Source organism: Kogia breviceps, chromosome 9, assembly GCF_026419965.1.
Source record: "Kogia breviceps isolate mKogBre1 chromosome 9, mKogBre1 haplotype 1, whole genome shotgun sequence".
Lineage (NCBI taxonomy): Eukaryota > Metazoa > Chordata > Mammalia > Artiodactyla > Physeteridae > Kogia > Kogia breviceps.
This window is the reverse complement of record NC_081318.1, coordinates 58,292,771-58,307,250: the sequence shown is the minus strand read 5'-3', so window position 1 is coordinate 58,307,250 and position 14,480 is coordinate 58,292,771. Positions and strand designations below refer to the sequence as shown.

At 38.0% G+C, this 14,480-nt stretch overlaps 1 protein-coding gene across 2 annotated transcripts in view; it reads right to left on the bottom strand.

The window, feature by feature from the left end:
• Nucleotides 1–12,103, bottom strand: part of CASD1 (CAS1 domain containing 1) — a 68,715-nt gene extending 56,612 nt beyond the window's left edge. Inside the window, exons 1-3 of one of the 2 annotated variants that reach the window (XM_059074257.2) lie at nucleotides 11,832–12,103; nucleotides 4,669–4,765; nucleotides 3,995–4,115 (exon numbers count right to left, since the gene is read on the bottom strand). In XM_059074257.2, the coding sequence (XP_058930240.1) occupies nucleotides 3,995–4,115; nucleotides 4,669–4,765; nucleotides 11,832–11,964 (351 nt within the window). In that variant the 5' untranslated portion in view covers nucleotides 11,965–12,103. The remainder of the gene's footprint in view (nucleotides 1–3,994; nucleotides 4,116–4,668; nucleotides 4,766–11,831) is intronic. The other variant, XM_067042509.1, reaches the window with a different exon arrangement.
• Nucleotides 12,104–14,480: the final 2,377 nt, after the last annotated feature.

Sequence of the window (14,480 nt, the reverse complement as noted above, 5' to 3'; positions counted from 1 at the left end):
GCATGTTAACAGTCTACTCTATGTTTACTTATTTGCTTGCACTATTATTAACTGCATGAGTAATTCTCCCACTGTGGTAGAGAATCTGTCAACTTCTCACTGTAATCATGTTAACTTTTGCTTTATATATTTTAGGGCTAATTTATTAAATGCCTACAATTCAAAATCTTCCTAGTGATTTGAATCTTTTGTCACTAAAAAGTATCCCCAATAATGCTTTTTGCCTCTTAATCTATTTTGTCTTATATTAATACAACTTATCTTTTTAAATAAATAAGTCTGGTAAATCTCTTCTCATCTTAAATTAAATCATTCCTATGTCCTTTTGTTTTAGGTATCTTTTTAAGCAGCAGAAAATTCTTTTAAAAATCAATCTGAAAATCTGTGTTTAGCTGACAAGTTTAGACTACTTACATTTATTTTTATTATAAATGTTTCTATTATCTTACTTTTTGATTTCTAGCTCCCTAACAAATACACATATTTTTATATACATATTAAATGTAAACACTGATTTTTACATGTACATATAAATGTTCATATATATATGTATATGTGTATGTGTGTATCAAAGTATATATATGCATGTGTGCATGTACATGTGTGCATTATATTTGGTATTAGATGAGTTTGGTTTTAATTTTTTTCTTCTTCTGGTTTGGAATTACCCACCTTAATTCTATCCTTTTTGTCCTTGCCCTTGGACTAAAGGGCATCATTAACTTAAGTTCTAAAGTAAGATAATACCTGGGGACTTTCCTGGTGGTCCAGTGGTAAAGAATCTGCCTTCCAATGCAGGGGATGTGGGTTGGATATCTGGTCAGGGAACTAAGATCCCACGCGCCATGGGGCAACTAAGCCTGCGTGCCACAACTACTAAGCCCATGTGCTCTGGAGCCCGTGCGCCACAACTAGAGAGAAGCCTATGTGTTACAAGGAAGAGCCTGTGCACCATAAAAAAAAAAGAGATCCTGCATGCTGCAATGAAGATCCCACACGCCACAACGAAGACCTGATGCAGCCAAAAATAAAAATAAATAAATAAAAATAAATAAACATTAAAGTGTACTGTAGAGTTTGCTGATGAATTAAAAAAAAAAAGTAAGATAATACCTTAAAGAGTAAAGAGGACATTAGAACACTTTAATTGTGGGCATCTCTCTCTGATTTATATGCTATTGTACGGTCTTTTTGTAAAGTGTAAAAAGACATTATTATTTTACACAGACACTGTTTAGATTTATAAACAAGTTTACTATTTTCTTTAACCATTGCTTCAGATCATTTTTTTTCTGAATTATTTCTCTCCTTCTTGAAGTTTATTCTTTAGAAAACCCTTTAATATAAGTTTAATGTAGCAGTAAACCCTCATAGTTTTTGTTTATCTGAAAAATGTCCTATATTTCAAGAACAGAGGAATCTGTATGCTAGGGATACAATTCTAGGTTGAAACTTACTTTCTATCAGAACTTTAAAGTTATTAGTCTACTGTCCTCTGGCTCCCAATACTACTATTGATAGATATGCTGGCTCAAAGCTTAGTTTTCTACATATAGGGTATTGCAGCCACTGGCATCTGTCTTTAGGGCAATCTGAATCTCTATTGCACGCCTACTGTTATTGTTCCCATCTCTGGTTTTGCCTCACAGTTTGTTCCTTTTGGGGGGGGTTGTCTCCCATTTCAAAGTTTAGAAATACATCAACAAGTATTTTTTTAATCTAGGATCTAGTTGGTTTGAAGTGGAAGAGGCCCCCAGAGTATCTACCTTGCCCTCTGGCTGGAAGTAACACAAACAGGTTTCCTTACAGCAAGACTTCTCAAGTTTTTAATATCCTAGCCTAAATTAAAACCATCTGAGAGGGGGATATGATATCTGGCTCTGCCCAAACTTATCTGACCAGAGCTTCGTACAGAACTAGTCTTCCACAAAATATAATTAGAAAAAAAAAAATCCTGCTCTAAAGCTTCCTTTTTAAAAAATTTGCCCCAATACAGAAAAGAAATAAATTCAAAAAAATATTATCTTCAATACTCCTATTCCACCTAAAGAATCCCATTACCAAGGCTAAAAAAATTAATTAATTAAAATTAACTTCACAACATGCCAGGCACAAGAAACGTATTCAAAAAATAATGATGATACAAAATCTCTGTCCTCAAGGTGTTCAGAGACAAGAGAATAAGTAAAATACAATTTGGCAAATGTTCAACTAGCAGTTTAATCTAAATAGTTTCACAATAACTGTCTCTTTAAGACTGTGACAAACTGTCTTTGTTTCTTTTTAAAATGCATATAAAATAAAATGTATCTTGTCTGATAATTGTGGGATAACTAGGAACCTCTAGAAAATAAAAATTGGAAACTTAGAGCTCAGAAACAATGTACCATATTGTACCTACTTTTGGCTATAGACTAAACCATTACAGATTTTTTTCAACTAACTGTTGTCAAATACATTATACCAATTTTCAAGAGTCAGACTATTCTAGGCCTAGAAATACTAAAAATGTTTTCTTAAATCAGACATCTGTTTTTTAAATGTTTACTAAGTTTTTTTACTTTAAACTGTAAGAATCTCAGGTCATTAAATAGTTTCAACTCTTCTGTATAATTTTGTATGTATAAATACAAGTGGAAAATACATTTATAGATACCAAATAAAATGAAAGGTTGACTTTGTTATTTTCTATTATTCAGCTTTAAAATCTTGACTTTGTTATTTTCTATTATTCAGCTTTAAAATCTATACTAGCTTTTCCTGGTAGACAAAATCTCTAATAGCCTATGGACTCTTCTCACAAGGAGTAGTTCCTAAAGACTTAGTATCCATTACCATCATCACTGTGAAACTAGCTACTTAAGCTGTTAAGTCCCTGATTTTTCAACTCCTTGCTGCTGGGCAAGTTGATTTGTACAGGCAGATTTTCATCATAAATTCATGAGCTATTACCCCTACAATTCTGAATTTTTTGTACTTTACTTTTTCTTCTTGCCATTACCCACTCCCAACCACATGGAATTGAAGGCAGGGATTAGAACCTTAGATCGCTAAAAAATATACAAACAGAAAGATATGATGAGATAATTCCCCCCAAATTAACTAATTAACAAACTGATTAATTAACAGAAAGATGTTCATCCTTGTTAGCTTTTAAAAAAAGACATTTTAAATGAGAAATTAAAAAGCAGAAATTTGTTACACTGTCATTTTAACTATATAGCATGAATGCCTAGTGCCAGAAAGGTTACAGAAAATTAGGTCCCAATGTACATTGCTACTTACAGTATAGATTGAAACAGTTTAACAATATAAGCAATAATTTTAAAAGTATTTATATTCTTTAACCTAGTATTTGCATTGTAAAGATTCCATCCTAAGGAAATAATTTAAAAAGCAAAGTTTTCACACAAAAATGTAATAAAAATGTCCTTTTCTAAACTGTAAAATAAAAAAAATTAGAAAACTACAAAAAGTTAAGAAAAGGGAAGATTATATAAAATCACATTATATCCATTCAATAATATGTTGCCATTATGAAGATGCATACATTGATTGTATAATATGGTAAATTGTGATAAGTGGTGGGGATAGAAGCAAGAAATAAAATTGTACATGCTAAACTATTACAATTCTGTTTTCAAAAAAGAGTCTGAAAAGAAATATGTCAAAATATTAAAAGGAGGATAAGGGATATTTCTTCTTTGTTCTTTCTAAAATTTTTTAAAAAGTTTTCCATGGAAAGAATTTTAATATTTCTGAAAATGAAAAGTTTAAGTCATAAAAAGCTTTCCAATACCTTACCCACCACTTCTTTTTCTTATGTTCCCCATTATGGCAAATTGTCCCTGTTTTCCCCCTCCACCTTTCCCAAAACCAAAGTAAAATTTTATAGTTCCTTTTGTTAATGTGCAAGGGCACATTCCTCCTATAACTATTCAGTTGGCTAACTTCTAAAACAATACGCTAATGAAATGAATAGACAAAAATTTACCTTATTTCCTTCTTCTTTAAATTGGGGATTAATTATTTTTACAAAAGAATAAAACAATTGACGAATTCTGGAATCTCCAATAAATGCAATATGTTTATCTACAAGGCAGTTCTTCGCTTCACTGAAATCAACAAAGACATCAATTAGAATAAGGAAAATCAGCATACTGGCACTTTTCAAAGCACATAATTTGTGAAGAAAGTAGTACAGCGTCATTACATAGTTATGTTGCTTTAGAAATAGGTGGCCAGGTTTGTTTAACCTACCAGTCCGTGTATGATCGACTAACTCTCAACAATAACAGCCCTAACAGCCCTCATCTAATAAGTGTTTCAGATGTACTCTAACCACAGTAAGTGCTTTCTATCTGTTGTCTCAGAATAACTCCATGAGGTAGCTATCCAAGTCCCAACAAGAGTCCTTCATTCATGGGCTATTGCCCTGGGCCTGGTTATCTCTCACCTGAGATAAAGTAGATTGGTCCAAAGCTCTCCCTAATGCTTTAGAGCGAGACTATTCCTTTGGACTCACCCCCAACTCCTACCCTGTCAGAAATTCTCTACCATCACATAGAGAAGTACCATCTATCACCTTCCCTGATTCACCAACACTTTTCTACCAGATATTAAGACCCATCTTAGAAAAGAAAACAAACAACAAAATGAAGAAACTACCTGATTTTGTACTTATGCATCATACAGCTGTGAGGTTGCCAAACTTTCTCTCCAAGAAATCTGCCACTTGAGAGAAGGTATTCACATGAATCATTTCCTATAGTAATTAAACACAATAATGTTGTAAACAATAGTTAAATTCTTATATGTTGGTTATTTGACCCCATTTAAGCCTTTGAGATGAGGGAGTACAGAGTTTTCTATACTTCACTATACCTTCTAGGTACATATCACTCATCCATGAGAAGCAAATATTAATATTCAAGAGGATAAGAGCCACTAATGACAGATACTTTACCTAGAAAATACTTCATCCCCAATGCTACATTCACTGCTTTGGTAGTTCCTTCTGCTTCAGGTTTTCCTTCCAAGGACATCACCTTGCCTCAAACTAGCCTTTATATCTGTTTATCACTCCTACTTCTAGTTGGGAAAGAAAAGTTTAAGGGATAAAAGAGAAGACTTTGGAAATGACTTCCTATTCGACTATTATAGTACTCAGTGCATTAGCATATCTGGAAACCTAGTAAATACTGAAGTATTTTATAAATCTACTCCCTAATTTTCACACCTTCCCTGGAAGTGGGGTATCCCTATTCTGTAAATGTGCAAAGGAAGACTTATGCAAGAACTTCTGTAAAAGCTTAATAAAATTTCATCCTTTTGCAATCTCACAAAGATAAGACTTAAAACTATGTTAGTCAAATGGTGGCTGAAGATACACATAATCAGTATCAGTAATGAATGCTGTTGTTAATATTTAGCCCCTCCACTTCTCTCGATTGTCTCTTGCCTCCGTTAGGATAACCAGCCAACTCCTCCCAGTGTGGTTGGGACTGCCACCGTTTTAAACAGAAAATTTCACATCTGCAAAACCCCTCAGTCCTGTGTAAACTGGGACAGATGGTTACCCTGTTTCCCTTGGCCATTTTACCGTACATTAGCTTAATGTACATGGTCAATGTACGTGGTTAAAAAGGGGATTGGAGACATTAAAAAAGTTCAAATATGTCAAATGGATGAGGGAAAAACGAGATGTGTACATTAACTGTGGGGTTATGATAAAATACATGTGTTTTTAAATTTGATCTCTAGTTCTTTATTAACAGTCAACAGCGATCTCTATTTGTTTTACAAATAGTTAAGGTCAGGATAGGGCATCTGGTAAAAAGAATACTACAGAACAAAATGGTGGGGATAGGGAAGACCCAAAGATTTTTCAAGTAGAAGAACACGTCTCTTTTCTCAATCCAGTTATCCATTTATCTGGTCAACATACAGATAACGGTGATACAAATATAAGACAGGTATGCATAAATAATGAAAGTGTTGATACCACAGTGTCATAAATTCTAAAACAGAACAGGAAGGAAAAGTGAAAATACTGCATTATTATGTTGGTGAAAAACTGGATAAGGAAAGTAGAATACCAATTATTACATTTTTGCAGTTACATATGTAGCCTGAGCAGTTTTTTCTGTATTTGAAAGATTTTTAATAACATCTAAGGAAACTATAAATAATCAGTTCTTAATTCTTTCCAATTCTTAAAAACTAATTCTAGATCTAAAAAATTACGCTATATAAACAATCAAGGATTAAAAAAAAAAAAAAAAGGACTTAACGGAACACACAATTATGTCCTAAAAACAGCACTCCTGCTGCATTCTTTTATAATGGCCATATAGTAAAATCCTATTAAAACTCTAGTAAATGTTTAAAATTAGGATGAAAATTCCATTATTTATAGCACTTCTACCTCTTTAAATACATCTATTAAACCAAGTGAAAAGTTAGTAACCCTTCTATTTTCTAAAAAAGTTATAAGAAGTTGTAAATAACTGGTATTAATTCTGTGAAGTTTTTCTTCTTTCTTCTTTATCCCTTCCTTTTTTTTTTTTTTTTTTTGGTGTTGTTGTTACTTGATTTTTGTTTTTTAATAGAAGCCTAAACAGGAACACACTTTGATCAGTCTTCAGTGTGTGGGACTATACTCTTTGTTAACCATGTCTATGGGTTATCAATATGATTTTGTGGAGACTGAAGTACCATACCAACATCTTAAAATAACCAATATTCTCCACCAGAATATGTGTTTTAAAATGCCAAACTCTTCTTCCTCTCTTCAATATTACTACTCAGACATTATTTTTCAGTAGTTCAGCTAATAGAAAACAAAAGCGCTAATCTCAAGAACCCACATTAGAAAAACCTCATAGCAAAACAGATTTGAAGTTGTCACTAAAGACTTCTGGTCTTTCCAGGGAAGAGATCCTTAACCTGGTAATGAATGCTAGTTAATGGTGACTCTTCATAATATATTTTATGATGCAAATTTAAAAAAATAATCCTTGTATCTGAAATTAATAGTCTCTGTATCACATCAGTTAAGGTCCATTCAAAAGACAGAAACTACACCAGCTATTTTATAAAGAGAGAATGTAATATGACAAATTGTTAGGAAAGTAAAAGAAATGCTAATTAGATAAATGACAAGGCAAGAGGAGACTGGCTTTTATATATTTGTCAGCAAAATAATGAAAGTAATAGTAATAATAAATACTATTTTAATCTGATTTTAAAAAATTAACCGGATCTAAAAAAGAAAACTCCACAAAATTCTATACTCTAAAACTAGTTCTCTTTTCCTGGGAAGGAAATATTTTAAAAATCAAATCACTAAATGTAAATCTAAATGTTAAAATAAGTTAATGTGCCACACTTTTATTATGTATACTAACTACATGTAAACATCTGCTGGCACATTATTTTCCTTTCAAAGTTTACCGAGAAGAATCCCAAACAAAAGAAAACAAAAAAACCCCGCAGTCATTATTTTCAATTGCTTCATATAATTTTGATAGCTACTTTAATACAACCAGCTTGAAATGAAAGTTGCCAAGTGCTCAGATAAATCAAGCTAGGAACACAATTTAAAAAAAAAAAGCAACTAAAGGGATAGAATTATCTACTTCGGCTATCTCCAATACAAAAATTATCTAGATGAACAGCTGTCTTCCTCTTCATTCTGTTATCTTAAGTATAAGCATTCTGGTTTGTCAATCTAAAGTCTCAGGTTTTCATGCATGATTTTTCTATAATAAAAATACTAAGAGCAAACAAAATAAGTTAAAAGACAAACAAGTTTAAAAAAACCTGAAAAACAAAATAGAACAACTAAAGAAAACATCTGATGTGCTAAATAAACCGTAGCTTTTATTTTCCTTTGAATAGAATACCTCCGGCACATTGAAACTTTAGACTTAATCATCCTGCCAAGGCTGTGCGTTTCTTACTATCCACCATGAAAATACCAGATCATAGAGTTTACAATATGATCTGCAGAATATTTTATTTGCCTAAAATTCAGCAAGTTATACTTTCGTTTGTGCTGAAAAATCACAATTTACATTTTTCTTTAGATAAGCTCGGAGTGCCTCATTACAAGTGGTGCCATGTAGATCAGGATCTTTCTAGCAGTCAAATAAAGAAAAGGCTGAGAGACCTAGAGCTGCTTCTTTCTTGCTTTAACTTCTAAAGTTTTGAACTTATTTTTCTCCAAAACATGCAATAATATTTAACATTTGCATTTAATATGCCTAGTGATAGAAAGGAATTGGATTTCAACAAAATTAAGACGTTTGAAGCAAGTTAACTTTATCAATGAAAAAATTTAAATTCATCTGGGTTGGCACTACCCTTAAGGCTACAGATACTGGCTTCTTGTCACAGATGTGATGTTTTTAGTCTGTAATCACAGTATTAATGGACATTTTGTGATTCAGTAATGTTAAAATTTAGAAAAAATAAAATTAAAAGAATATTTTTTAAAAGGTCATTCTATTATATTTTGTGAAAATAATATCAAGAATGAAAAACCCCCCCACAAAACTATACCTTCTAAAGTTGAGATCAGAACATGCTATTAGAACACGAAATTAAATTAAAACCAAAAGAACGAAATGCAAGGAGGAAAAGAGAAGGAAATAGGGACTTTGAAAATCTATTTATTCAATAATTGTTTATGGAGTTCCCACCATGTGTTAAACTCTGATGATTTAAAAGATGAATAAAATAACCCTTGGAAGCTCAAAGTTTGTGTGGGGCTGCCAGATACAAATTATTATAATACAAAATGATAAGTATGTACTAGTTACTGTAGAAACAGTGAATTCCTAATTCCTACTTCGGTGCTGGTGACATCCGAACCAGGACTTGAAAGAAAAATCTGTACTTTCTTTCAAGGAGAGAGACAGGTCATTGCAGGCAGAGAAAATCAGATATCTGTGAGATATGCAAAAGGGCAAAGCATATTTGGACTGTGAGCCTAGAGTTTAGGAAGAAGGAAAAAAGATAAACATAGGTAATAAAAAGTAAGCTTTACACACGCAACTTTTAGAAAATCACCATTTACTGGAAAAGGGATAAGAAAACTCTTGGCTGGCAATGTGAGGCTGAATTTGTATTTTTAAATGGTTTAACCCATGTCCCTCTGGAAAATGCTTTCTCACTCCACCTTTTATACATCACCACTGTCTAAGAGGCTCTGAGAAAGGCAGAATATAACATAAAGACATGAGGCAGACTAACTGGGTTTTAAATCCTAGCTCAGTCAGACTAACTGTGTATCTTCAGGCAACTTAACCTCTCATGCCTCATTTTTAAAATGTAAATAATACTGTAATTCGCTGAATCTAAGACCACTGATTATAAAATACACCATTATTTTATATAACAGTAGGAAAAAATGTTATCAATTAAACTTTGACATGCAATCAAAGTTTTAAAAACTCATTTTGATTAGAGAGATATTAAAAATGGTGGGGGAAAGAAGAGGGGAGGATGAAATCTGGTAATTGTATCTACCTCATGGACTGGTTGTAAAGACAAAATTAGTTAAAAGATGTAAAACCTTTAGTAGAAGAGCACCTGGCATATAATAAGTGCTCAATGATAGCATGTAGTTTTGCCAAGCCTTACTTCCTATAGTGTGTAATGTTTTACTTTCTGTAGTTTGTAAAGCAAGAGATACTGAATATGTGTATTCCAACTGCATTCACTCTACCTTGCCTGAGGCAAACTCATAAGCATGCATTGAAGATTTTAATATATAGCCTAAACCTCTATATCTAATATAAGGTCCTTTCTTATTCTAAAGATTTATGCTTCTATGATTCAAGCGTATGGTTATCTTTGTGTGAAAGGCACTGCATCTGACTCAGTTTCACACTGCCAAAGCATGAGGTTGGCTAAAATGTTCCTGGTAAGATCGTTATTTTTCCCAAACAGTCTCTGGCTCAAGTTCTTGACATTCAGTATGGGCATGTACACACACCAGGTGTACTGCTTCACACTCAAGACACTAAAGCACCTACGAGAGCTGATGACTAGCTTCTGGAGGAGGCTTTATAAACAATCCCAGATTGCTACACTGACTCATAAGGTTCCATCTGACATTCTATTTTCCCTGATGATGAGAGAACTTGAAAGGATGAAACATATAATCTAAATACAATAATTAGGGTCCAAGCTTATCAAAAGATAAAAGCACAGTTTTAAAAAGGGAGGTGAGGGGCACTAGATGTTTACATTTAGGACCATAGCATCACAGCTATAAAATTTATCTCCACTACCACATACATAAAATTGAGTTTGATTACTGTCATCTTATACCTAAATAGCATAAAATGATAGCAGTCAGAAAATTTTCTTTAAAATTACCACAAATTAATGCATCAAATTGCTAACTTTATTTTGTATATGAAAGTGTTGGACTTCTGTTACAACAACTGCAGATGAAACAAAGTCTTGCCAGGTCATGTGGCGGTGATCTATAGGAGGCTGGAGGAGAAAGGCCAAAAGGGTATAAATAATTTATCTTTTTCAATCGATTTAGTGTATTTATATAAAGGGCTATTCACCCAGTACAGTACTAGAGTGTAAGAATTTTAATTCTCAAGCATTGCAGAAACAAAACAGCAGAACAGCAGAATTTATCAAAATGTCCTTCACTTTGAAAGATTCCCTAAAATGAGAAGAGAGTTCAGATTCCAGTGGCCTCTCTCTCTACTGGATATTTTGCCAAAGTAGGTGTGAAGTTAAACGGAAAATGCGTTAAATGCTCACCTATTACACATTACATCTTGACCAATTAATCTCACAATCACCAAGAGCTGTCTTCGATAATACTAAGAGCCACAAATAAAAGATCCTATTGTTATTAATTTCCCTCAGCCTGTCAACCTCTAACCTAGTGCATTTTTACAGAGAAAATGAAGAGAAAAATCAATCAACAAGGATAAGTAAATGCCCCTTGATGACTGAAGAATAATTCGCTCTGAAACAAGGAGGTCATATTTCCTTTTCCTCTTTACACCAATCTCAAAATCCACAGCGAAGACCTCCTCTCAAACTGCTTCCAACTTGTTTTCCTTGCCCAACTCAACTCCTGTCAACCTGTAACTTCTTTTCAAATATCTGCCCCAGTGGCTTTACTTTGTAAAAAGTGTGGAACCAGAACGCTTTAAACGTTTCTGAATCACAAAGCCTGGGTGAAACCTCCTCCAAGAGCACTTGGCCAAGAGCATCTTTTGCCAGCTGTCACCCCGGCGGCAAAGGAAAATGGGGCGGCCCATGCCGCTGTCAAACAGCTTGGCCCCGCTGTTCCACAGCAGAGGCCGGATAAAACAAAAGCTAAAGAGCTGAACCCCTAGGGCGCATTATGGGCCACCCTACTTGGGGCGGAGGTGCCCAATTGCAGGGCGGCCTTGGCCTTCACGCGCCCAGGGCTGGCCCCCGAGGGCCGCCTGCACGCGAGCCCCGGGCCTGGCCCGTCTCCCCCGGTGCAGCCCGCGCAGGAGCCGGGACCCCGGCAGCCCCTGGGCCAGGCCCGGGTAAGCGACCCCGTCCCCAGCGCAGGCTGCTCGAGAGGGCACAGGACCATGGGCTCTCGACCCGTGGCCGCCTGTACTGGGGTCCACTCGGTCGGTCGGGGGCGCCTGGCCCGCCGCCCGGGCCACCTGCGGGCACCTCCTCCCCCGCGGGCTGGGCGCGCCGGCGGGCGGCCGCGTGAGCGTGGGCGTGTGTCGGGTGAGGGGGGTTGCCTCCAGCCTCCGCGTCGCCTCCTCCCCCGGCCGGCCCGGGCAGGGGGAGGGCCCGCTCACCTCGGTAGCGGCGGGAGGCGAGGTGGCACAGTGCGAGCAGCAGCACGGCCACCAGCGCCAGCACCTTGGCGCTCCTCACGCTGAAGTAGTGGTTGATCTCCCGCTTGCCCAGGTTGTAGGCCAGAGCCGCCATCTTGGTTCCTCCATGACAACAGCGCGCGGCGGAGCGGGGAAGGGGCGCCGCACAGGGGCAGCACTGGAGCTGCCGCCGCCGCAGCCAGGCGAGGAGCGGCCGCCAGCTCCCGCGGCCGCCACCCGCGCCGCCCGCCGGGGAGCCTGACCCCGCGGTGCCCCCGGCCTCTACCTGCCCCTCTTCGGCCGCGACCGCCTCAGCGGCCTCCCCCCAGCCCCGCCGCCGCTGCTCCGCCGTGCCGTTTCCCCAGGCGCCCTGGACGCCTGTCTCCTCCCCTTCCTCCTCCTCCCCTTTAGCCTCCTGTCTTAATAGCGGCTGCGCCTGCGAGGGGGGTCCGGATGCCCGGTGCTCCGGGGTCACGGGCCCCAGATGGCCCTCCGGGGTCACCGGGTCACGGGCGGCGGCGGTGGCGTCAGAGACATGAGGATGTGAGGAGAGGGGAGCAGCGTTCCACCCCGACCCGAGCGCGAGCCTGGGGCTTCAATTCGCTTGCTGGTCGCTACCTGAGCCCAGGTGGGGGCAATAGAAGTACTGTTCCGGAAGACAAGTACATATCACTCCACTCCCTCCTTCCGCAACACACCTTTTCGTGAGCTTTCTACTCCCCGAACCTGCCCAGCAGTATGCGAAGGCCACCCCAATGTCACTGGGGCTTATCCTCAGGCTATCTGGTCGGTCTGGCCGCCCCCACCCCATGCTTGCCAGGTGTAGAGACTGCTGGTAGCCTTAGCACCCAACGCACGGGTAAGACCAGTCTTAACTCTTAACTTGTTGCTTTGAAGCCCATTTCTCTTGAAACTTGAAAAAAGTCCTCGGTTTGCCCAGTTCCAGTGGGTGAAACTCTACCGAAGTACAGAGTAGAAGGTACAAAGAGTACAGAGTAGAAGCTTAGCTTGGTGTAGGTGTTGGTGAGAAAAGAACCCCACTCTTTTTTTTTTTTTTTTTTGTGGTACACGGGCCTCTCACTGTTGTGGCCTCTCCCTTTGCGGAGCGCAGGCTCCGGACACGCAGGCGCAGCGGCCATGGCTCACGGGCCCAGCCTTTCCGCGGCATGTGGGATCTTCTCGGACCGGGGCGCGAACCCGCGTCCCCTGCGTCGGCAGGCGGACTCTCAACCACTGCGCCACCAGGGAAGCCCAGAACCCCACTCTTAATTTTCGTTTACACAAGGGTTGGCTTGGATGGGCCAAACATGAAAAAGCGTCTCAGGATAGTCATTCCTACTCCCGAAGTTGGTTAATGTTCCGTGGTTATCAAAACAGGGAGCACTCCTTTGCCTCGGTTAAGAGCTTGTTATTCCCCCATGTTTTGTTTTCTCCTTTTGGTTTTGCCTTTGCTGCCTTCCAGGTGGGAATGGTTATTTACATTGCTTCCCTTTCTACTTGCCTTGTTTAGAGTGAGTTATTGATTAGTTAGGGTGTTCTTTGCAACTTTCCCATTTAGCCATTCCTGAACTTGTGTTTATAGGCCCCTCTTAAAATGATAGAATGTTAGATATGAAGGGACTGTACAGATCTTGTCATCCCAATTCTTTTCATGCAAGGACTCTTTTTATTATGTTTTTATCCATGGACCCCATATCTTGAAAGATTTTGTCACTTAAATGAAATCACATACATCACTGTCATGGATGTAATGCTAATAAGCAATAAAGCTAAATAAGTGTACAAACACTAGGCACTGTTCCCTGGAAATGGTCGCTTAATTTTGGCTGTCATTCTTCTGATCCAAGGTTCCACATGCTGGAAGAATTAAATCTGATGTTGTAAAAAACAGATAAATAACTCTGCTAACAGTATATGGTCTACCAATCACATCCTAGAAATTTCTATGATGTAATCAACAGCAAATTAGAATTTCTGATCAGCGTACGATAACCAATGTTAGCCTGCAGGGTTGATTTAATGCCTGCCAAAAGTAAAGAAACTTGACATTTTATTTAATTGCAATTTCCAGAAGGCTTTCTGAAATGTTGTAAATAGCTTGTGGACCTCCTTCCTTCCCACTAGTTTAAAGCTAATCCCTCTCCTCTGCTCTGAATCTCTCTGTCCCCCTTTCTTGGGGGTGTTGATGACTCCATCAGTTATCCCTATGTCAATCATCCTCTCTGTGTGTTTTCTTTAAACTTTCCCTTTCTCTTCGATGTTTCCCTTCCACCAATAATTTTATCTTGTTAGTGAAGCTCATCCATGGACTGTGTTTCTGTGTGTTTACCTCTCCATCTCTTTCCTTCTCTGACAAGTTCTAGAAAGAATAGTGTTGTCTTTTCAGCCTTCACTTGTTGCACTTCCATTCTCCCTTCTAAATAACTCTCAAATATGTTGCCTCCTCTCCATTTCCTTGTTGTTGCCTTGGTAGAAGGCATGATTTCTTGCCTGAATTTTTTATCCCTTAAACTCATCTTCCTCATGTTTGGCTCAAAAATTCAATCTTACAGCTCCCTGCCATTCTCTAACCAGACAGAACTTTCTTAAACTCAAATATGATGATGCTAAAAACTAGTTAGTGGCTCCATG